This window comes from Mycteria americana, chromosome 4 (assembly GCF_035582795.1).
Source record: "Mycteria americana isolate JAX WOST 10 ecotype Jacksonville Zoo and Gardens chromosome 4, USCA_MyAme_1.0, whole genome shotgun sequence".
Classification (NCBI taxonomy): domain Eukaryota; kingdom Metazoa; phylum Chordata; class Aves; order Ciconiiformes; family Ciconiidae; genus Mycteria; species Mycteria americana.
The window spans coordinates 86,440,034-86,463,585 of record NC_134368.1 but is presented as its reverse complement, the minus strand read 5'-3'; the positions used below and the strand labels follow the sequence as shown (position 1 = coordinate 86,463,585).

The following is a 23,552-nucleotide window of genomic DNA, read 5'->3' as shown; positions in this document are numbered from 1 at the left end:
GGAATGTCTGCTGTAAGCCTAGGAACTATGGTCAAACACTTGGTAAACACCAGACCACAGAAACTGAATAAATGAGAAAATATCATCTGCCTGTTGCTGCTGAGATTACTTATGGGAATAAAAATCAAGAACGCTAGAAATAAAGACACATGTAACGTTCCTGTTGAACTAAGAAAGTTCTAAAGAAAGCAATGTAGCCTTTGAACTTGCATGGGTGTGACTCTAAGGAATGCCGGGTATAGAATATACAACACAGTTGATATTGTGGGAAAAGCTTAAGTATAATGACCTCTCCATGCAAAATAAAATAAATGTTTTAATATGGGGGAAGGAGACAGTGGATAAATTTCAGTATAGATAAATGCAGAACTATTTGTTATTAGTCTCCTCATATTTTTCTGGGCTGTGTGCAATTAAATGTGCACTTCAATTCTTTCCATAGGGCTCCGGCGAAGTGAGAGTCTGTCAGAGAAGCAGGTCAAAGAAGCCAAATCTAAATGTAAAAGTATTGCATTGCTGCTGACGGCAGCCCCCAATCCCAATTCCAAGGGGGTGTTGATGTTCAAGAAGCGTCGTCAAAGGGCGAGGAAATATACTTTAGTTAGCTACGGTACTGGGGAGTTAGAACGTGACGAAGACGAGGGTGAAGAAGGTGAAGGTGAAGAGGGGGACAAAGAAAACACTTTTGAAGTGAGTTTGCTTGCAACAAGCGAGTCAGAAATAGATGAAGATTTCTTCTCTGACATTGACAACGACGGCAAGGTTGTGACATTTGACTGGGACAGTGGTCTACTTGAGGTTGAAAAGAAGACAAAAAGTGGAGACGAGATGCAGACGCTTCCAGAGAGCACAGGTAAAGGAGCCCTCATGTTTGCCAAGAGACGGCAGAGGATGGATCAGATTACAGCTGAGCAGGAGGAGATGAAGGCACGCACAGTGCATACAGAGGAACGAAGGGAAGCCACCATGTCAGAGAACTACCAGAAAGTAAGCTCTTCAGTCTATCAAACAAAAGAGGAAGAAATGTCAAGACAGCAGACCTGTGTGAGCAAAAGCTACACAGACATGAGCCAGAATCATAGCAAAATGGTACAACAAAATGGCTTTGGCTTAGCACCAAACACAAACCTCTCTTTTCGATCCTCTGAAGCTCAAAAAGCAGCGTCTTTGAATAAAACAGCCAAACCCTTCCCTTCTGGGGTTCAAAACCGAGCAGCTGCACCATTTTCACCCACAAGGAATGTCACCAGTCCTCTTTCAGATATACCAGCACCACCTCCTTACTGCTCTATTAGCCCACCACCTGAGGCTTTATACAGACCTGTTTCAGCTCCTGCAGCCAGCAGAGCTGCCCCAACTGTGTGGTCACCCACCGAGCCAACAGAACACATAGCATCCAGAGATGAAAGGATTGCAGTGCCAGCCAAAAGAACTGGGATACTGCAAGAGGCAAAGAGAAGAAGCACTTCAAAACCTATGTTCACTTTCAAAGAAACACCCAAAGTAAGTCCTAATCCTGCCCTGTTATCCCTTGTACACAATGCAGAGGGCAAAAAAGGTACTGGAGCTGGTTTTGAGTCAGGACCTGAAGAAGACTACCTCAGTTTGGGAGCAGAAGCTTGCAATTTCATGCAGACTCAAGCATCTAAACAAAAGGCCCCTCCTCCTGTTGCTCCAAAGCCTTCACTCAAGGTCTCTCCTACTGCTGGTACTCCAGTTTCACCAGTTTGGTCACCTCCAGCTGCAGCTTCTAACAAGGCACCTTCTTTCCCAGCACCAGCCTCACCTCAGGCAGCGTATCCTGCACCACTCAAATCTCCACAGTATCCTCAGTCTCCTGCCCATCCCCCAAGTACTCTCAACCTCGCTGGTCCTTTCAAAGGGCCTCAGGCAACCCTAGCGAGTCCAAACCATACACCCAAGACAACACCAGTCACACCGACTGCTGGAGGAACAAAGCCACCCTTTGAGATGCCACCAGCTATGAGTGGAAAAGGAGCACAGTTATTTGCCAGAAGGCACTCTCGAATGGAGAAGTATGTGGTAGATTCAGAGACTGTGCAGGCAAACATGGCACGAGCCTCATCTCCAACTCCATCTTTACCAGCTTCTTGGAAATATTCATCTAATGTCCGAGCACCTCCACCTGTTGCTTATAATCCCATCCACTGCCCATCTTATCCTCCTGCTGCTACCAAGCCCTCCTCTAAGTCCACTGCTGCTACCAAAAATACAAAAAGAAAACCTAAGAAAAGTCTCAATGCTTTGGATATTATGAAACATCAACCTTATCAACTTGATGCATCTTTATTTACTTTTCAACCTCCTAGTACTAAGGAAAACCTTGCTATTAAGCAGACATCGAAGCTGTCCACTTCAAAGCAAACTCTACCTTTAAGACCACCTAGTGCTGGCTCTCCTACTAACGTCCGGGCATCTTCAGTGTACTCCGTGCCAGCCTACAGTACACAACCTTCGTTCCAGTCAAATGCCTCTATCCCAGTAAATGAATCATATTCACCTACAGGCTACTCTGCATTTTCTAAGCCAGAAACCACCACATCTTCTTTGTTTACTGCTCCGAGGCCAAAATTTTCAGCAAAGAAAGCTGGCGTCACTGCACAGGTGTGGAAGCCATCAATTATTGAAGAGTAAACCTTATAGCTGAAACTTAGTGTCCGTTTGCTTGCAATCAATTGTTTGCAGTGGTAACCTGGCACACAACAGTGGCAATAGTATTCCTTAGCTCACTTAATAACGTCAGATGTATCACCTCAAATCTGGGTCCAAAATATTTGAACTTTTTTAAGGAATCAAAATAGATACAAATTTTAGCGCATGTATGCATATTATCAGATGCTTTATACACATAACATCCTGAAATGAATAGATACCATTGTATTAAGTAAGCAGGACACTAGGTTTTTGCTTTAGGACTACTACAACAGAAACAACAGTAAGCAATATTCCTGGTATGTCAAATTAATAGAGAAGAGTTTTCTTTCTGTCCCCCCTCCCCAGCTATGTTCTAATGACCTAGGGATTTGAGGACTTTTTTTTTAAAAAAGAAGTGCCTTATTAAATGATATTAATTAGTAATATGTATTACTAACATAGCATAAAATAGATACAGTATTAGACTCTTGACTGATCGCTAGCAGAATACAAATGGATAGACCTTTGGCCTCCACAGAGCCCCACTGAATTCAGTCAGAATCTGTCCTGGCTCAAAGGTCCTTCCACAGGAATCTGGTTGATTGGCCAGGGGCTTAGTTTGTAAGCTATGTGGATCAGCTGTGATCCAAAATAATGAATTGCCTCTGTGATTTCACAGAGAATGTCCTATAAGAGATGCTGGAGTGTTCTGAAGACTAAAACAGGTGGGAAGACAGCTGGAAAAATTGTTAAAGATTTCCCATTTTGGGGAAATTTGACATCCCAAGCACGGACATATTTTTAGCCAAAGTTTGCCTTGAATCCAGCAAGTAAGATAGAAGCCAGTAAATCAAAAACATTGACCAGTCAGAGAGGTGAGCTGGGTTTTGCAGCTGCAATGTAATGCAATAGCTTCTTGCGAAAGCACAGTGATTGAGAACTGAAGGGATATATATATTCAAGAGTACTGATTCTTGCAACCAGAGTAGTATATGCCACAGAAATTAGCACTTAAATCATAAATATGACCATGTCTTCCTATGGGCCTCTCGTACACAATTTACTATTTTCACCTGGGGCTTTACAGTGTTTCTTCCCACTTTAAATCTTTTTACTCTGATCTTATACTTTCACCTTTTACTTGTCATATTGGGGACTAAGTATTGAAATACTGCTACTGTAGAAAATTTTTAAGAGTCTGTGGTCTTGAAACTGACTGTATAATACTGCAGTGAATACACAGTGTTGCTGAAATCAAGGAGCTGTATTTGAATAGTTTAGCATGTTTTTCAGTAAGCAGTCCTGTTAACATCAGTGGTGCTAGGTCTGAAACAAGGTGTTGTTTCACACAACTAAGGGTATCAAAATCCATCCCAAGTGTGAAGCTAAAGATTAAAGCATCACTCTGTGAATAAAGGTGTCAGAATCTGTTGATGTATTTGTTTAAACTACCATCCATCCAGCTAGCTATAGACCAGATTATGGATCTTTTATATCATAGGGGTTTTAGCAGAACTATCTATCTTGATGAAGAAAACATTCCCCAGTATGAACAAAATCTCCTTAGTTTGGTCCCATGATGGTAACTTAAGCTGCAGTCAAACTTGAGAAGAATGCATTTGGGTTTACATGCAGAAAGCAGACTTGAATCAAAGTCTAATCAAGCCAACAAAAATCACTCCTTTGAATTTTGTACCTCCAAAATCCTACTCTCCCCTTTAAATTTTGGATTGCGATACTGACTGCATTAGAAGAAAATGACCAAGTGATCCATCTCCCTTTTAAAATTCAGGAGAATTATGAGAAATTTTGAAAAAAAAAAAAATTAGTTTGAAAAACTCAAGAAAGAATTACACTGCATTTGCCTGGAAATAGAAAGTAGCAATATTTTAATCCTTTGGAGATCTCCCTTCTATCTGTTTTCCACTGTCAATATCTGTATTTTTCTTCTATCATTAAACTTGTCCCTTTCCTCTCTGCCTGTTTGGGTTTTTTTCTTTGGTTTGGTTGCTATTTTTTTGTTTCACTTACATGTACAGACTGACAGTATATTTCAGGGGAAATCTATTTTCTATGCTACCCTGTTAATATGAAATCTCCTCCCTCCCCTGCCCTTCTCTTTCCCTTTCCTCTTCCCTTCCCTTTCCCTTTCCCTTCCCCTTCTCCTTCCCTTTCCTCCCTCCTTCCTTCCCCTCTAGTAAAAGTTTTAACTGATGTTACATATACTATTTTAGGTAGAAGTTTAAGATACTAGGATGTACTTGGAATAAAGATACCCTACCAAAGATAAGTAGTGCTGCTGGAGAGATACATAGAAATCCAATCAGCCTCATATCGCCTTACATGTTCTTACTTACAGTCTCCTCCTGTAAAATACATCTGTAAATTATAATCACACTTCTGTACTTGTTCACCCTACCACCCCAAGAATATTTCCTTAATGAGGAGATTTTCAGCAGTTTTGTACTTCCACCACAAGTGTTGATGTTGATGCATGTGGCTACTAACAAGATACCGCAGCTTACACAGCATGGCCACCAGTTCATACCAGGCTCAGGTCAGTAACTTTTGGAATTCATCACCAGCTACTGAGTATCCTCTGTGAAAAATGTGAATTACTGAAATCTAACTTCTAGGTTTATATATGCCTACATGGCATACTGCTTTCCAGGTAAGAAATAATAAGCATTATTATTCCAATCATCAGCAGAAGAAACAAGAGGGAAAGCTGGGATATATTCTCATCCAAAGGAAATCAGCTCTCCAGAAAGACAGAAGTCAAGTTAACAGGAGCTAGAGGAGAGCTGTGGACTGAAACAGAACATTCCGTTTCCTGAGTCATCTGTCTAGAACTAAATTCACCTGAAAGACAGAAATGCATAATTGTCATCTTTAAAATAATTTTGCTATTTCTTTCATTTTCAGCACAACCCAAAAGTTCACTTAAGAAGTCAACTAAATCATATGCATGTTTACAGCAATAAGCAAAAAGTCAGATTCTGTGATAGCAATATAAAATATAGCCATTAGCCTATCTTCTCTTTACTTTGTCCAAAAGAAAAGGAAGTGCATCTATGCTGAAAATCTGAATTTTCATCACATTGGATTTTGCACCAATAAGAGTTAAAAGCAAAAGCCCCAGTGACACTAGTCCTCTTAACTCAGCTGAGATCTTCTGAAAATCCCATTCAAAGTCTAACTCTGAAATCAATTTCATATATACACATCATTCTACATGCACAGTGCTTGGATCCAACTTGGCTTCAAGACTCTTTTCACTAATCACCTAACTCTGTAATTCTTATTAATAGGTCAGAAAACTAGCCTACTTAAAGTAACAGTTTTATCCAAAATGTAACCTCTTGTGAAGCAGATATTTAGAGGTGAGCTGTTCATTGTCATGCGTCCAAATTAAAAGCTAATGATGATGTCAAACATAGCTGAAATGTCAAGAAAATGAACGTTTTGTATAGAGAAGAGCCATCTGAAATTTCACTTTGAAAAGGCAGTGAGCTTTTGTAAATGTTTTTCTGAAAAAGCTATTAGAATTATTTTAATATAATATGACAAGGCTACCAAGATGCAATTCTTAGGTTTACTATGTAAGCATACTTAACAGTGAATTTTAGGCCACCCCTAACAACAATACTTGCAGTATGTTCACATTAAAAGAGGAATTTAAGTGTTTTATGCTGTTTTTAGCACATTTAATTATAGTCCATACTGGAGGTATTATACTGCACCAGTTTAGATCTCACATTCTAGACAGCCTTTTCATGAAAACGGCTACCTTAATCAAGGGTTTCTATACTTTCAATTTCTGATGCAGTTATAAACCTCTTGTTATAAAACCTGAATTGAAAAGTTTTGTTTTGGAGATGAGTAGCTTGTAGACAAAAAGTTAAAATTTCTGTTGCAAAAATAAAAGACAAAATTTAGTTCTTGAACAAAGAACTGCTTAACTTTTCCCCCCTTCTCTAGGGGAACCATTCTTACCATGTTCCTGCTCAGCAAGAGATAACATATTATGAAACAAACAGAAAGATATTTCAATGAATTTTTTCTGTAGGACCATTTGCAGAGTAAACATTACCATCGCTTACAAGTAAGCCTCATTCTTTTGCTTTCTGCTCTCTTATGGAAGAAATAATTTTGCCAGTGTCCTAAGACATGTGACAATATCCAGTGACAAGAAGCTGCTTGGTTCCAAAAGCACCTGGCTGGTGGCATGGGACTTCATAATACACTCATATCAAGACTTGCAGCAGGGAATGCCCAATTCTCTCCTAGGCACACTGACAATTCACTTTGAGATCAAGCCAATGCCATTTTGAGGTCAGCCATCAAAAGGAGGTTTCAGTTAAATTTTGTCTGAAGTCTTCTTGCAGTAACCCTAATTTTATATACCTAGTTTTATTTATTTTATTTTGTATACCTAATTTTATTTTATATGAGACATTCAAGAGTTGAGATGCAAAATCAGCCCTAAAACTGCAGTGACCCATTTTGCTGTCACCACAGCAATCATGTGGCAATGAGCTTATTTTCTTTTTGGCAGAGTGCTGTTATTATTCACACTAAAACGAATGTTCAGAATTCACATGAATTTGTATTTGAAGTACAGAAATACTAAGAGGTTGAGGTATCAGCAGGCTCCAAAAATTGGGAAGCAAGGGGCTGGTGTGTGGTTCAGACAGGAAAATGAGTGCTAAGTGGCAGAGAAGCAATTTTGAGAGAAAAAACTACTAGGATTAGAGGGAGCCAAACAGTGGGGAGAAAACTCCAGGAAAAAAGCAGAGACTGCACAGGATAAAATACCTATCAGAGGATCATGAAATACTGAAGGTACAAGAGAAGAAAACAATCAGCAAGAAGGGTTTCATTATTCCGCACAAAGATGGCTGACTATTTCCAGCCTTTTGTTGAAATTTTCTAGATAACTCTTGGATGACAGAGTGCTCACATCACTGGGCATGATTTTTTTCCTCTACTATTTACAAAAAGTAATGAATTTTTTATTAAAAATTTTTTTTGAAATTTTACAAAAGAACTGAAATGCTAATACCCAGCGAAAAGAAAAAAGTGAGCTTTAAAAAAAAGCAGGCCCTATCAATAGACTACTGCTCTGAGAGACAACAGATCTACAAACATATTATCCTAGATAGCTCCTACACACGAGAGTTTTCGAAAGTGCTAAGGTGAACTCTGATAAAAGATTGTAAGCAATGATAAAGAGAACTTGACACCAGACGATATGATCTGGGAGGAGCACTGTTTATCAAGTATCCAGGATGACACCTCAGCAAAGGACCAGCCTTACCATCGTGCTCTGCTGCTCCAGCATCTCTGCGGGGAATCCTCTGTACACTATGAGGTAGGGAAATACCAGTGAAATGACAGCACTCTCCGCAACTAACAATTTGCAAAATCTTTCTCCTCTCTTTTTCCAGGATCCTTTTCCAGATTTCGTACCTTTAGGAATAAAAAATGAGTGGTTCTAAAAAGATCCACTCTTCCAGTCTTGCCTTTTTAACAAACATGATACACTTTTCTTTGCCTGAAGTGAAACACCCAGGATTCCACTGATCGCTTTGGCGGTTCGGCATGGCAAGTGCAAATCTTAATTACACAGCTTGGCATAACGTTATTTTATAATGAGTCTACTCAGCTTGAAATAGAAATGTTATAGAAAGAAGAAACTTGACAAGATCTTCAAAAACCTGTGGATTCAGAAGCTCTGAATTACTCACTGCTGGTAGATTTCTTGGGAAAATATGTGAGCCTGATAATTTCATAGCACACGTGGTGCCACCGTCACAACTTCATAGCACCCATGACAACGACTGTTCTTGCTTTATAGTAAACATTACCTTTGCATGTGATTACATAAGGGAGGAGTCGGATCACTCAAGAGCTATGTCTGACAAGTGCTTTTCAGGCCAGTTGCTTACTACAGGAAGCACTTCACGTTTTTTATCAAATGATTTTCTTATCAAAAGTAGGAAAAATCCTGAAGCTCAGTGAATGCTATGTTGGAAGGATCACTACAGAAGCAGACTTGAACTCTTCCTTTACAAACCAAGACTAATGATATGATGGTATTTCCATGGTTTTAACGTTTGCTTCCTTGAGTAAGGCTGGCAAAGACTTTTTCTTTATATAGCATGCTAATGAAGTCTCCTGTTATCCTCTGCAGTTTTCAAAGGAAAAAATCTATTCCAGTTTGTAATAATCTTGAGAAACTGGTTTTAATTTCAGTACATGTGAAACCTGCATAAACTTATGTGGCAGTATGTTATAATAACTGCACATTCCCTTAGGCTGAGGAAACTCAGGTATGAGAAAAATAACTTACTGAACCATGCTTACAGATTGACTATGTGGATGAAGGTTTCCTGTGTGGGGTAATCAATATAACAATAGTAAGTGTTTTCAAACAAGAATCCTTGATTCTTTTGTATGTCTTTAAGACAGACATCTTAAAACAGAGTCCCCTCATAATTCCAGGCAATTGAAAGATAAGCTGCTATGCAAGTAATCAGGTCATTTCTAAATAGGTGTAAAGTCTAAACTAAACTGTTGAACAGATGGAGTGTTTCTCTTGATGTTTCCATCTGTATCTGAAACAATAGATTTTAACTGATTTAAGAAATGCACAACAATCAGGAGAAAAGGAGGAACATTACAGAAATAAAATACACTCCCAATCACTGTAACACAGGTTGGATTACAAAGGGTGACATGGAGCACAACACTCATTGATTTCAGTATGAGCTTTAACTGATTGCAAAGCGAAGAATTCAGTATATTTATATTAGAAGCAAAAGTTTCCGTACAATAACAACCTATGGACAAATATTTTCAATTTTTTAAAGAAAGTGTGAAAAAAACCCTTTTTTGTTTTTTTGTTTTTTTTTTTTTTTTTTGTTTTTTTTTTTTGTTTTTGTTTTTTTTCCAAAATGTCAATAACTGCTAGTGAATTTTTTTTTGATCTGTGAGAATGCTACTTCTTATAGTCTCACTCTGGAGGTTGTTGCTGGTACATGGCTTTATACTGTGAACAAAAGCAAAGCACGGGCATCTGGGTACACTTAGTTTTCTTCCTAGAGTCTTGGTAGTTTTCCCACATCAGGCCTATAACTTAAAAGCGGAACCTAAGCAGGTGACAAGAAAACCTCAAAATCTGCCTGCAGTTTAATTTCTTTGGTTAAGTAAACAGTTTTAGATATGTACAGGTATTTCTGCCAGTCCTAGCCATGCTACCTGAATATCTTCTACAAACCAAGCTGGGCTGTAAGTTTCTTCAGAAAAGGTTTCCACATACTTCCTTGCACCTTGTTTGGCTGATGTCAGAAAGTGCAGAGGTGTGACAAATGAGGAAAAAAATTCACAATGGCGTTCCATTAAAAATTCAAAAGATTACACAAAATGAGATGCAGCGACATAACTTTTTATGGTGATGTAAATCTGCACCTGCACTGTACTCTGTTGCACAGCTTGAGCATTTCAGATGTACAAAATGATAAACTTTTCTCATCCTAAGATTACTTTCAGAGAGGTGTTTTGGTAGAGAAACTTGACAGACTTGGTACTGCTACAGGAACAGTACTGAAGCAAGCACCTGACACTGTGTATATATAATTCTGAAAAAACAATGTTAAACACTACTGTTTGGATTGCAAAATGAGGCACTTGGAAGTAACGTTGCCTGTACCAGCTTAATCCACCCCCCTTGGGTGTTTGTGTGGCCAAAACTTCTGTAATCATGTCATCATCTGCTGGTTTTTTCCTGTAGGACTCCAGACTCAATTCAGGGCACAGAATGGTACTGCTCATCTGACGAACAGCTCTTTACTGTTTTGTTTCGACATTGTTTCGTGCTTAGCACCATTCCTTACTTAATGTACACTCTTCAAAGTGTGCTCTTCAGGCAGAATTGTTTCTTCATAGATTTTTTTTGTTAGTATCCAAGTCATTCAGAAGCCATAGTTCATTTTTACACTATTGCATTCTACAAATGAGTAAATAATGCATGAAGTGTCTGGCACTGACACTAGGACACTCAGTAGCTTTGGGTATCCAGTTCAAGACACTTAGCATCTTGAGAGTCCAGTAGCATATGAACTAGTTACTGTATCACAGTATGTGATCCTTAACATCAGTCTGTGAGTGTTAACAGATCACAGGTCTCCAGGTGGAAGCCCAGAAAGGGAATCCTCAGTGATCAGCTGTGAAATCCAACTGGTGAAAGCATCTTTGGCACAATATACTCCTTTGCTATACAACCCTAGTATTTCCTAAATGAAGCCCTGAAACAGAACTGGATGGGGCAGAAGTCCTGAAATTTAATCAAAATGTATGCACTGGGCAATGATGCTTGCATTTCATAGCTTTTGAATACTTGACCTTCCAACTTCACTAGCATTGCTTCAAGGTAGCTTTGTGTGTTTAAGACCCAAGGGTTTTCTAAGAACAACAAACCAAACCCTGGAATACTATCATGTAGCATACTGTACCCAACAGGGTCCTCCAGTGTGGCTTGAACCACCACAGACAACTGCCATCATGCTGCTACAGTAACTGGCAGCAAACGCATGTTGAATTCTGCCTGTGAATCAGCACTGGGAGGATGACACAGGTTTCCAACGGGGCTTCACAGTCTTCTGACAGCAGAGAGGCTGTGGAAGGACAAATTCCATCCCTCTGGGGAAGAAATTTCCCTGGAACTCTGGAGGAAAATATACAGTAGTGGGTATGGGTTCTTTCCCCCGAATGTACCTTCCTTACCCCATTTCTTCATCTTTTTCTTTTCCTGGTCTCCTCACCGTAGCCTCATTACGTGCTACACAGGTCAATTTTCCATTCCTTAAGCTTCTCGTCCAAGCTCAGGAACCTTGGCCATCAGGTTCTAGTCTCCTCACTCTCCAACCCAGTGCTGAATACAGATTTTCCTTCTGTATGAAGTATTACCAGCTCCTGCTTTTGCTTTGTCCAGTCTCTTCTCTGTCCGTCCCTTGTCTGTTTCTTCTACCCTGTTGAAAGTCTGCTTCTGCCCCCCTGTATTCAAATCAGACGTTCTCCCCTTTGAGGCTGCTTGGGCCCAGATAGGAGGTCTTGGGCTCTGTCAAGGGGCAGCTGTGCTCTGCAGTGCATCTCAGTCCTGATCAGTGAGTGTGCAGCCTCAGGTCTGGAGCCCATGGTGGGAAGAGACATGGGTATGCACCATACGCCTGCATGCACTCCTTTTTTGTGAATGAAAACCCAGCTGTGCAGCCAGCGCAGGAGCTGTGGAACACCCCAGTGACTTCTCCAGCCGGGGGGGGTACACATAGCCTGCAGTTTAGACAGGCAGAGAAAGCAGAAGGACAGTCTCCTTCTTCTCCTGTGTGGTGTCCAAAGACATCACAGCCTACAGCAGCCTAGACCTGTAATAATGAATAAAATCCTCCTGCCTAACAGAATACTATCGCTGCTAACAGAGTTCTCAGGAACTAGCTGTAAAAAGCAAGGTGCTCCTATTGAGCCTATATAAGGCTCTGAGCTTGAATATACATAGGCAAGTTTGCATGGAAATATGAGACACTTCAGATACAAAGAGTAGTCTCAAACCAGTTCTAAAACATGTAGTGGTACCACTTTTCAAGGAAAAGGATGCTAGAATTTTTTGTCATTGACATGTATTTTTCCCTACTCTCACTCTCTGAAATGGTTGAACTATAGAGGTTCATTTGGTTGAAATGCATCTGAAATGGTTGGATCATTTGGTTGAAATGCATCTGAAATGGTTGGATCTTTTGGGATGAAGTAAATAAGAAAAAAACAAATGACTAGGACTGTAAATTTCAGTTTGAAAGATTTGGTAAAAAAATTATAAGGAACTGGATAATTTATCTTTTAGTTTGGATATGTTCAGCAACAATAGTGCCACCACCTTAAAGTATTACAATATAATTAATATTTATTTTCTTTGATTTTAGAAAAAAATATCATCAGCCTTTACTTTATATCAACTTAAAACCCTTTCATTGTTCATACAAAATAGCAAGGTCAGAAACTAGGACCAACTTTGCACTTGTTTTTCAAATGTTCATTCACAAGGCTTCATCTACTAAGACCTTCCTCTAAGCTGTGCAATATAAAAGTCCAGAAGGTGGCAGCAAATATTCTTCCTTAAAAGAAATAAGCTGTCTATTCCAAGGAAAGCTAAGATACCAAAAGAGTTTCAGCCATTTGCTTTTTATAAGCATAACTGTATTGTATTTTGATAATTGTATACGGATAAAGATTAACTGATATTGGAAAGCACTGATTTTCTTTCATGTACACAGGTGCAAAGTGAGCTAACTGAATAACTAATTTATGACAGGCTAGCAGCACTCTTACATTTCTTTTCCACATAGGCATTTTGCAGTAGTGAAGGCCTAATTCTAACATCTTACTTTTCTCTTCTATCATTACCTGACAACTAAAAAGGACTTTATTGTCAAAATGGCACAAAGCTTATGTGAGATGGTTGACAGTAACTGTTTCATTAGTTTGTATACTAATGATATAATGATTATAATTACAATGTATACTAATGAAATAATACCACAGTTATAAACAATCTAAACTTAGAATAAATTAGGTTCCAATTCCAAAATTCCCTACAAATGTTTGAAAGCAAGCCCTGACAAGACAGCTTTGAGGAAGTTAGGATCAGACATGAACTATGTGATTCTAATCGATCACCAGTCTCAGTACAGCCACTGACAAGGCTTTAATTGTTAGACAGGTAAGATTCCCTGCCTCTCCAGCCATTAGTATCCCCGTTAACCAAAACGCTGTGTTCCAATTTTAGCCTGCTATAAATTATCTCCAGAGTTTCAAATAAATATGATTTTTCCATTTCATTTCAAAATTTTGGGTATTCATATCGTAAAATAGCTGTAGCATTTACTCCAGAGCTGGCAGCGTTTCCGAGAGAAATTATTTTTTCATTATATAAAGTTTAAATTGTAAATGGTTTGGGATGAAAAAAGCTATAATAAGATTAACAATATGTCTCCATTCTATATGCAGTTCAGTTTAAAAATCTGAAGTGCTTGTTTTATGTTTAAAAAAATGGAAAGAAGGAAAGAATTAAAAGGCATAAAAATCAAGTGTTACTTATTTTGTCCTACCATTTTCTCAGTGGTTTGGTCTGTAACTGCACTAGCCATTACAAGCCCATAGAAAGCAAAATGAGAAATGCATCACTCTGGGCTTTTTATAGACAGAGTCATTTCTTGAGATAGTACAATTGTTTTATCTACTTCCTCCTCCTTTGTCCCCTTTTTGTGTAAACATTAGCCAGGCGCTAATGTTAACTCAGATTTGAACATGCTTTGATATGGGATTAAGGACCAGGACTATAATGAACAGAAAAAAATAAAACTGCCTTAAAGACTTAGACACCTAGGTCAATTTTTTGGAAGTGATAATAGGTGGGAGTCTATGTTGCAGAGAGTTTCACTGAGACATGGACTATTAAGAGTCCAACCTACTTTTGAAAATAGAACTCTTGACTTTTTTTGAAAATTTAATATATGTCTCCTTAACTGGTGAAAAGGCAGTTTCAGCATGTAAACATATGAACAGTTTTCACTTATTAAGATGTGCCACCTGAGACAGAAAAACAGTTATTGTGAAATAATTTCACTAAGTAGTATTTTGCATTCCCATTTGGCCTGTAAAATGAAAAATATCTTTCTAACTCTTGCCTTTAAAATTTGTACTATTTTATGAAACTAAGTGTTGCTCTTTTTGTCTTTCAGCTTTTCATAACTATCAAGAAATTTGAAATAGCAGTAAGTTCCAAATAACCGATTTTTCTGGACTATTGATTTAGATATTATTGAATCAAAGGCAGACATTCACACTCCTTCATCTTACATTAAACAGATTTATACGTGCACACACCTTTTATAAGTACTGTGTTTACATTCATTTACTTACATACTGAAATAGTTTATTTTGGAAGTAATATTACATTTGTTTTAGTTTATATTAATACACAGCTTATAAATAACAAAGATGCTTGTGGTACAATAAATGTTTGCTTCATTGACCAGTTTATAAATAGTTTGCATTTTTAAAGGCAATGTTAACCTAAACCTAAAGTTTAACGTGTTTGCATAGACATCCCAGCAGTCAGCAGCTGTTGTTAGGATTCTACGATTGCAATGGACAGCTCTGAACCGCCTTTCCTCTTCTTGGCATCCAAGAATCACTTTTCCTTCAATAACTATTGTAGAAAAGATCTTTCCCTCTGAAAACATTCACACGAGGCAATGGAAAAGAACAAATTAATCACTGTACACGGTTCTGGTTTGTTTTGCAGCACAATACTTCGAGTGCTGGTACGGTATTATAATGAATGTTTTACAACAAGATTACAGTAATACAAGATGTTATAATGTAATAATTCTGGTAGCGTGTCACTCTTCTTTCCCTTCTCCCTCGATTTCTGGGAAGAAGAATGGAAAATCTCTACCCCTCTTTTTATGATCTTCTTGTAGCTTAAGGGAGACAGAGGGTCGAATAATTATTCTCTATTTACACTTCCTATTTCCCACTGTCTCACGATCTGGGGTTTGTCCATTCTTTTTAGTACATGCTTGTCAAAAGATGTGTCTCCAAGAATTAAATATGAAGGGAAAATAATAGAACGTATCACTACGTCTAGCTGCTGCTGTCCAGTAAATGAATGATGAATTCTAGCAACTAAATGTTCCCTTAATTCCAAAGTTTGTGTTTGTTAGTTTGAAGGGGCTGAACACCAAAGTAGTGATAGGAATCAGTATATGAATATCAAATACAGATCTGCTTTGAATGTAGAAATGTTCAGAACTAGACTTTCAGTCTAGGAACACCACTAATAAAAATGAACTGCAATGAAAACAAGGCAATATTGATCATCTCTCAGTTCCTGCATTTGAGATACACGTGTATTTTAGCAAAATCATGCTTTTCTACAAGTGCTTCAAACCTATTTACCACAGAGTGTGAAAAAATGTGTGATAATATATATTCTGAAGCCAAAGATTATTCAATTTCAGAACAAAGTTGGTGTAGATGATAGAAATATTCTATATTTTAACTCAATAAATTATTGCAAAAGTATGTCACCATGCAATGTACGAAAATCTGCTGTGCAGGGTGCTATTGGATTACTTTTATTACAACAGATACTACCATAACAATCTTAGCAGTCAGTAGGCGTAGAGACTAAATTCCTCCTCCTTAAGGTAAACACTGAGGCATTGTGGCATACTGCACATAACTGATGCATTTGCTATATTTCTTCCATGGGTGATGAAAGAAATTCAGTAATTTTCTGTGAAACAGACATGAAAATTAGAAAAATACTCCCCTGATTCCAAAGGTTATAACTACTTCAAGTTGCAGCCACTTTACAAAACTTAGTAGAATTGTTTCAGGCCAAAACTGATATTTAATTTTCCTAGATTTATTAAAAATAAAATTCATATAATATTTTGTTTCATTCTCTCTGAGCTTATGGGAATGTAGATGATGATGACAACTGCTATTTATCTTAGGAAGACTGTAATTCAAAATAACTAAGGCTCACTTTAGCCATATATATTTTCACCTTCTTGGATCTTCTGAGTCTTCAAACCCTCTTCTGCCCACCTTCAGCATAGTTATGACTTTTTCTCTTTGGGAAATGCAGAGAATTCAGCCAGCTCCTTCTATCAATAGTCTTTTCCTTTAAAAATTATTGGTCCACTCTTCCTCCCCATCAAAAGTCAGACAGCCAGACACAACATTAAAACTGGAAATTAGTAAGTGGGGCTCTCTCTTAACTTTTTCCTCAAAATCTTCCAAACCTTTATGGAATAGACAAAGTACTTCAGCCTTTTTCCAGGTAAATCACCTGGAACACTATTTGCCCTCGCAGATTTTGTCCTCTCACAATCCAAAAAGATAACTCTTATTTAAAAACACACACTGTTCAACCCTTCCTTCATGGAAGGAGAGATTAATCCTTACTTCACCAAATCTAGAGGAAACAGATATGCAATTTCACATTTTAGAATTTTAAAGTTAAAAAACAGCCTATCATCAGAACTGTATCTAAATACAAGCTACCAAGTGGGAAAAGAGAAGAATTTGACTGGTCCGGAAATATCAAAACGGGACCAAGTATGCTAAAGAACTGCCTACAGATGAGAATCATCCAGCTGACAGTACCACAGCTGGACAGTTTGATCTTGCAGCAGGAACTTTGTTGCTGTGATTTGGATGTGGGTTGAACAATCATCCAGAAGGAAGGAATCGTTGATTATCTTCAGTGACACAGATCTTACTGAATGTGTTCACGGTACCCAATGGTATCCAAACCAGATACTTAGCACCTAACAAAGCTGTCCACCAGGGCATTCTCTGGATAACCTAGTATGTTTGTCTCTCAGATTATGGTTATTAAGATGAAGTCTAGAAATGTACACAAATGTGCAAGACCCAGGAGAACAATGAAGAAAAAAAAGCATAAGCTACTCTGGCAAATTGAAAGCCAGTGCTTTCAAACAGTACTTTGGCAAATGGACAAGACTTGAAATAACTATTCTTATCTTGGGGTTCTGAGGTAGAAAAGGAGAATATTTATCAACTTTTAAGGAAATACTTTTTTCCAGATAAATTGGCACAATCTCTCACTGGCCAGATCAATTGTTACAGTTGCTGCATGTTACCTGGCAGTCTGTAAATCGAATTCCATTGAAAAAATCTATCAATCACAGATGTTTTCATCTAATAGACTGATCACTGGGTAATCCTATTGAGAGCCAAGGAAAGCCATCTTTACATAATGAAACATTCTTCACCACATGAGACATTATGAACTATCTGGATTCTTACCTAGTCATTTTATCCCTGAGACCCTGACTAAAGTTAAAAACAAAATAAAAAATGAATACAAGGAATTTTAGTATAACCAAGCTCATTCCCAAGGCACTACTGATGTTCCAGTTTGCTGACTGCATATCTTCCTGCAAGGCCTACCATTCTAGCCAAATACAGACCCATGCTGCACAAAAGCTAATAAACCGAGAGGAATCTCATACCAAAATGGGGAAAAGATTTTTATTTGCCTATGAGACTAAAATCTTCCATATCCAAAGTATTTTACATTATTTGATTTTTTGTCATAAGGACCAATTTAAAAGATATAATAATATTCTCCAGATTATCAGTATTTGAGATTCTGCTTTTTCTACAACAACACTTTCATGCTGAATTTATGATTTACATTACATTAGAGGTGCTGTGGATAGAAATGATTTGAAGTACAAACACTTGTTCATTGAGGTCTTCCAAACTAAGGACACAGGAGATTCTCAAGTCAGTAAAACACTCATGCCCGAATCTGGTTGTCAAAACTCTATGCTAGTTCCTGTATACTGTATTGTTTGATTCATACAGAGATTTTTTCTATGAGGTTATTTTAGCTCTCTTCTGCCAGTTCCCTTTCTTTGCTTTATATGATAACAAAGCTATCCGTAGAATAGTTTCCATCATCATAGAGTAATATCTTATTTTCCATTAATGATCTTGATTTTCTGTTGAATCTGATCTGATACCTGCACTAAAAAAATGTAGAACTCGCTACAATGTTAACATTTAATTTTGTCACACTATTTCTGCTTTTACAAGTTAAACTTCTACCTTCATAACACAGTAGAATGGCCCATTTTGTTAGACAAATAGTGAAATACACTTGATAACTCATCATTCTTTGATTAAACTCTGTCAAAGAAAATTAGCTCCTGCTTTATCACTAATGGTTAGGCCAAAAAGATACTTCTGCAACTTGATGAACTCTGGAGTTTTTCTCTAAATATGACAGACTAAACAGTATCTTTATCTAACTGTCTTGAAATGTCAGATATTATATGCAACACTTCTTTCAACAGTATCATTTCCCTCTGCATCTCTGGAATCCTACAAAGCACTCACAGGGCTTGGAACTGGAATCTCCATGAAATAAAGGGGAAATTTTCTGTCCGCTCGGCACACACAATGTTCTAGAACCCTCCTGAGAGCAGTTAACACAGGTAGACTAAGTAGGCGAACCTGTTTGATCAACTTTTTCATTGCTCTGTACAACCTTATCTTCTTAGTTTCATGGTTCAGGTTATCAGATTAATTTCTAATACAAACTGTATCTCATTTTGCATACCTATTTTGATTTTGCACTTTAAAAAAATTTATTCTTGCCAATAACTTAAACAAAATGCACTAACCAGGCTTGCTGAATAAGCTCTTTTCTGTGGATCCAGTGAAGAAAGAAATTGCAATACAGTAGAGGACGGAGAAGTATTCTGACTGGCCTATCTGGGTCTACCACCCATTGGCCCCAGGCATGATCTATTACCTGGACTCTTATTTTCCAGGTAAGAAAAAGAAATCCCTCCCATTAGGTGAAGATATGGAGAAACTTTAATCTATTCTCGACAGTATATAACTTCATCTATGGGAAAAAAGTTCTATATTTTCTTTTATTCACTTACCTTCCAAATGGTAATTCTGGCTTTTTATATGCTACCATCTTAGAGTACTCAGTTGGGATCTGTCTGTATGTGATGATCTGATCAGCCACATTTTAATGCTTGATCATCTCAAGGTTTAAGTGAGGATTCTTAAAAATTAACTGAGTTAAGTTGCTCAAAATGAAGTATTTTTTTTCTGGATAGAAGTAGAACCTCAGGAAAATTTGCCATAAGTACGTGGGAGTAGGATTAATAATGTTGGGAAGTTTCCTCTCTGGAACTGCAAACTGGGAATAGCTGCAAAGAGGTGAAAGGATAGTCCTGTTATAAAGCATTAGTTGTGAAACCTGTCAGAACTCTCATTACGTAACTTCTGTGTGTTACTCTACACTTTTTTTAAGAGACTCAGACTGAGCACCACCAAACTGACTGAAAATAATGAAATCAGTAGTCTCTTTCTCAGTTTCCATCTCTCATATACAAGTCTGATACTAAAACATAACTTAAAAGCCTGTGCGAAGCAGAGGTCTTTTAAGTTTCTTAAAGGCGTGAAGATCCTGTGACAGAAAAGCCTATAAAACATGACATTTCTATGTGAATCTTTGCTAGATAAGCTATACCTTGTACTATTAGATACGTATTGGCTGGTATCTAGATCATGCTCACAGTATTTTAAGTTTTGGAAGCTAATGAAGAAAAGTAATACAGGCCAACGTTTGAATGGAATTCTAGCAAAGCCTCTGGCAAAAGAGCCTGGAATTTCACATCAGATTTCAGAATTAAAGGCATTTAAACCTCAGGATATGAATCAATGGGTGTAAATCAGTGAGTTTAGGAACCACATGTATAGAGACTACTCGGTAAGAACAATGTAATTTGTCTGTGTAACACAAAGAACGTGTCTGGCTTGGGGAAAAGGCTGTACCTGTTTCATACGCTGCCAAATGACGGTTGCAGCAGAACCTTCTCATGAACACAGTTTCTGTTTCAAAGTGCTGCATTACTAAGAAGATTAGGATTTGTCAAATATGAATGGATTGCTCCTATAAATGGGTCGGAATGTACTGAAATTTTGAGGCCATTGCCTTTTAAAGAAGCCACGTTAAGTAGCATCATGTAAGGGTATTAAGTGAACGACTGCATTAACGTCTTTAATTTTTTGTGTTCATTTTTGTGCCCTGAAAAGTGAAAACTAGGATAAGTCTAATAATCTCAGGGTAAGAAATGCCTTTCTTAAAAGGAGATTGCCAAAGATATGTTCTCAGACAGATGTCCTAGACAGAGCCTGATATTAAATAAATTAGGCTGTGCCTGCATGTTAGAAAGAATCTTGTAAACACACACAGAACCATCACAACATGACTTCCTTTTTCGTTATTAAGAATGGTCTTTTCAGAACAAGGCACACTAGCTAAGTAGTGGAAAAGCTGCACAGTTGCTAACGTAATTGTACCTTTTCAGTAAAAGCCTGTCTTTGGTCTATTTACTTTCCTCAAAAAGTCAATTGGCTCTGTCTTTGTTCCTGTTTCTCTCTCTGCCTCCGTTTTAATACCTCCTCTCTTTCCACTAAATTAAAGTATTAAACAGTACCCATAGACATAAAAAGGGATTGCCAGGATGTCATGTGCTTTCAGGGTCTGTTGTTCCAATTTGGAAGTGAAGGGGCTTCCTTTTCTGTTGTTTAATAACTGTTACTATATTTGGTATTTTGTTTTCCTAGGAAAGAAGCAGTGGACGCTCATTATCACTTCCTGGGAGACCTTCATTCACTTCTCAAGCCATGTCTCCTACTTCTCCTCTTATATTTCAGCCTGCCCCTGATTACTTCAGCAAGCCAGACACAGCAGCTGACAGGCCTGGCAAGAGACTGACTCCCTGGGAAGCAGCGGCAAGATCCCCTCTTGGCCTAGTGGATGAAGCTTTTGGGCCCCAAAATATGCAGGAATCCATTGCTGCTAACGTAGTATCAGCTGCTCGCAGGAAAACACTTCCTGAGCCACCAGATGAATGGAAACAGAAAGTTTCTTATGAGCCTCCAGCCCCAAGTGGTAGTGTAGCCTTATTAGGAGGGAAGCAAGCGGGTATTATATCACCCTCCAAAAGCTCCCTGTCTGCCCCATGTGCCACCACACAGGCTGGCTCTCACTTGCAGTATGCTTACTGCAGTCAACGGTCCAGAACAGATCCTGATATCATGTCCGTGGATTCCAGGTCTGACTATTGCTTGTCAACAGCTGATTCAAACTACAATCCACAGCCAAGGGGATGGAGGCGTCCAACATGAGCAGCTGAAGGGCCTGGCGTATTTTCCCTTTTTCCAGCTTTACAAGCCTTAGATTTGAGTTGGAGAGGGAAAGTTTCTTGCTGGCCTGACTATCTCTGAACTAAAGAAATGAGGAGGCAAAACTGAATGGAGCACAGTTTTCACATGACTGCAGGGCTAGCAGCCTCTAGAATAGACTCAGTTTTACACCTAACCTAAGATTGTTCTGTTCATCAAAAGGCAAAAATACACATTTCTTGGGGTGAGGGGTGGGATGAAAGTGGGGCAACCAATGTGCTCGATATGAAAATCTAGAAAGGATGTAGATGGAGACAGTACAAGTGCTTGCAGTTAAGTTAATGTGAAAAAAAAAGGTAAAATAAGGGCATTTCAAAGGCAAGAAGTATTTTACAGGGTGTTGTAGGTTTTCTGGGTATGTTTGACATCTGAGTTCCAAGGTACTAGGTATAACCAGACTTGGGAAAGTTCCAATGGAAGTGGAATACTTGGAAGCACTGACTTATTTGCCATATGTTTTCTTTATCGCATTTTTTAAATGAGCTAAGAAAGAAAATCAGTGAGTATTTCTACTGTGGCAACAGTTAAAATACATCTGTGCTCATGGTACCTGAATCCCTACAACATGTAGATGTATGCAATCTTACGCAGTCATCCACTGCAGATTGATTTCAAGACAGTTTTGATGGAGTTTTACATATTGTAATTAGTCAAATCATCTGAACACAACAGGGAGAAAGGTGTTATTACTAGAGATCAGTACCACGATACTTGAACAACAAAAAGGATGAGGAAAGTATTTAGAGTGTATTTAAACTGGATTGCAAGTTAATTTTGTAATAAACTATCAAACAAGTCAGAGGCTGAACAGCCTTTATTTCTCTGTGAAATGCACTACTTGCTGAACATTCACTGCTACAGTGTCTGGTAATCTGACTGGCTGGGCAGTTATTCTTAGTATCTAGGTAGCTCAATGTTTAGAAAGCTTTTGATTTGTATTCTCCGTTTGGAAGACATAGATAAGTTGTTTAGCAAGAACAATACCTGTTCTACATAGAAATTGGTATGTGAAAGAGGATTTATGACATGTGTTACATGGTATGAGTCTAGCACGAGTAGCAAATATTTGGATGGTTGGTTACAATTAAACTATCTTGATGGATCTGAAGAGATGGTAAATAATTTTTGCTGGTGATACATATCTTGCATTTACAGCTTATTTAAACAATAGAAATATGTGGCTCAAAATATATGTATTCCAAGCTTACTGGGTAGTTTAGATGTTGTTAAAGCATTAATTGAATACCCCAAGTTTTACAAGTGCTCTGCATCCTCCTCATTTTGTGGGGTGTTCTTCAAGGATCTGCCAAGCACAGTCAACTAAAATTACTGCAGAAGCACTGTTAACTATCCTTAGTTTCAATAAGATTGTCAGCTGTGAGTAAAGTGGTTATTTTAGAAAGGACTAAAACATATACACAGCAAGAAAGAATATATTACAAAATATTCCCTTCTGCAAAGAATTTTCCATTATAGCAATTATAAAATATAATTGGTATAAAGGAAAGAGGAAAATTAAACCCAGGCTCAGTTGAGCTGGACCTTCCCATAAGAGCAAATAATTACATGAAAAATATACTCTTGATGAGTTTAAGTTGACAGTAATTCTCTAGTCAAACAGAAGCCTCCCTGAAATCAGCTGATCCTTTTGATCAAGCAGGAAATTAAGACAAGGGAGTTGTAAACCTTTAAACTAGGATCATATTGCTATATCACCTTACAGATTTATTTCACAAATTATTAATTTGCAAAGAAAAGATGATTTAGAAAAATTACATGAACAAGGCAGCCACAATACGCCTGAAAATGAGCTTTGCACCTCAGAGTCATACACGCATGTATCAGAGTAAATTTTCCTGCCACACAGACAAAAATACATTTTTCTCTGCAGAGTCCCATAATGTCCCCTTTTATCATGACTGGGAATATTCCCACTGAAACCAATGGGACTGTGGTAGTCCCATTAGCCTTAAGGGCTTGTCTTTGGATCCAGGCCTATCTCCCTGGAAGTACATGTCAAGTTT

General features: G+C 38.1%; 1 protein-coding gene across 1 annotated transcript in view; it reads left to right on the top strand.

Moving 5' to 3' along the window:
• The window catches only part of SYNPO2 (synaptopodin 2), a 97,075-nt gene extending 75,108 nt beyond the window's left edge, over window positions 1-21,967 (top strand). The window contains exons 4-5 of the mRNA XM_075501183.1: window positions 443-2,625; window positions 20,908-21,967. Of these exons, the coding sequence (XP_075357298.1) occupies window positions 443-2,625; window positions 20,908-21,471 (2,747 nt within the window). The 3' untranslated portion in view covers window positions 21,472-21,967. The remainder of the gene's footprint in view (window positions 1-442; window positions 2,626-20,907) is intronic.
• The last annotated feature ends 1,585 nt before the right edge of the window (window positions 21,968-23,552 follow it).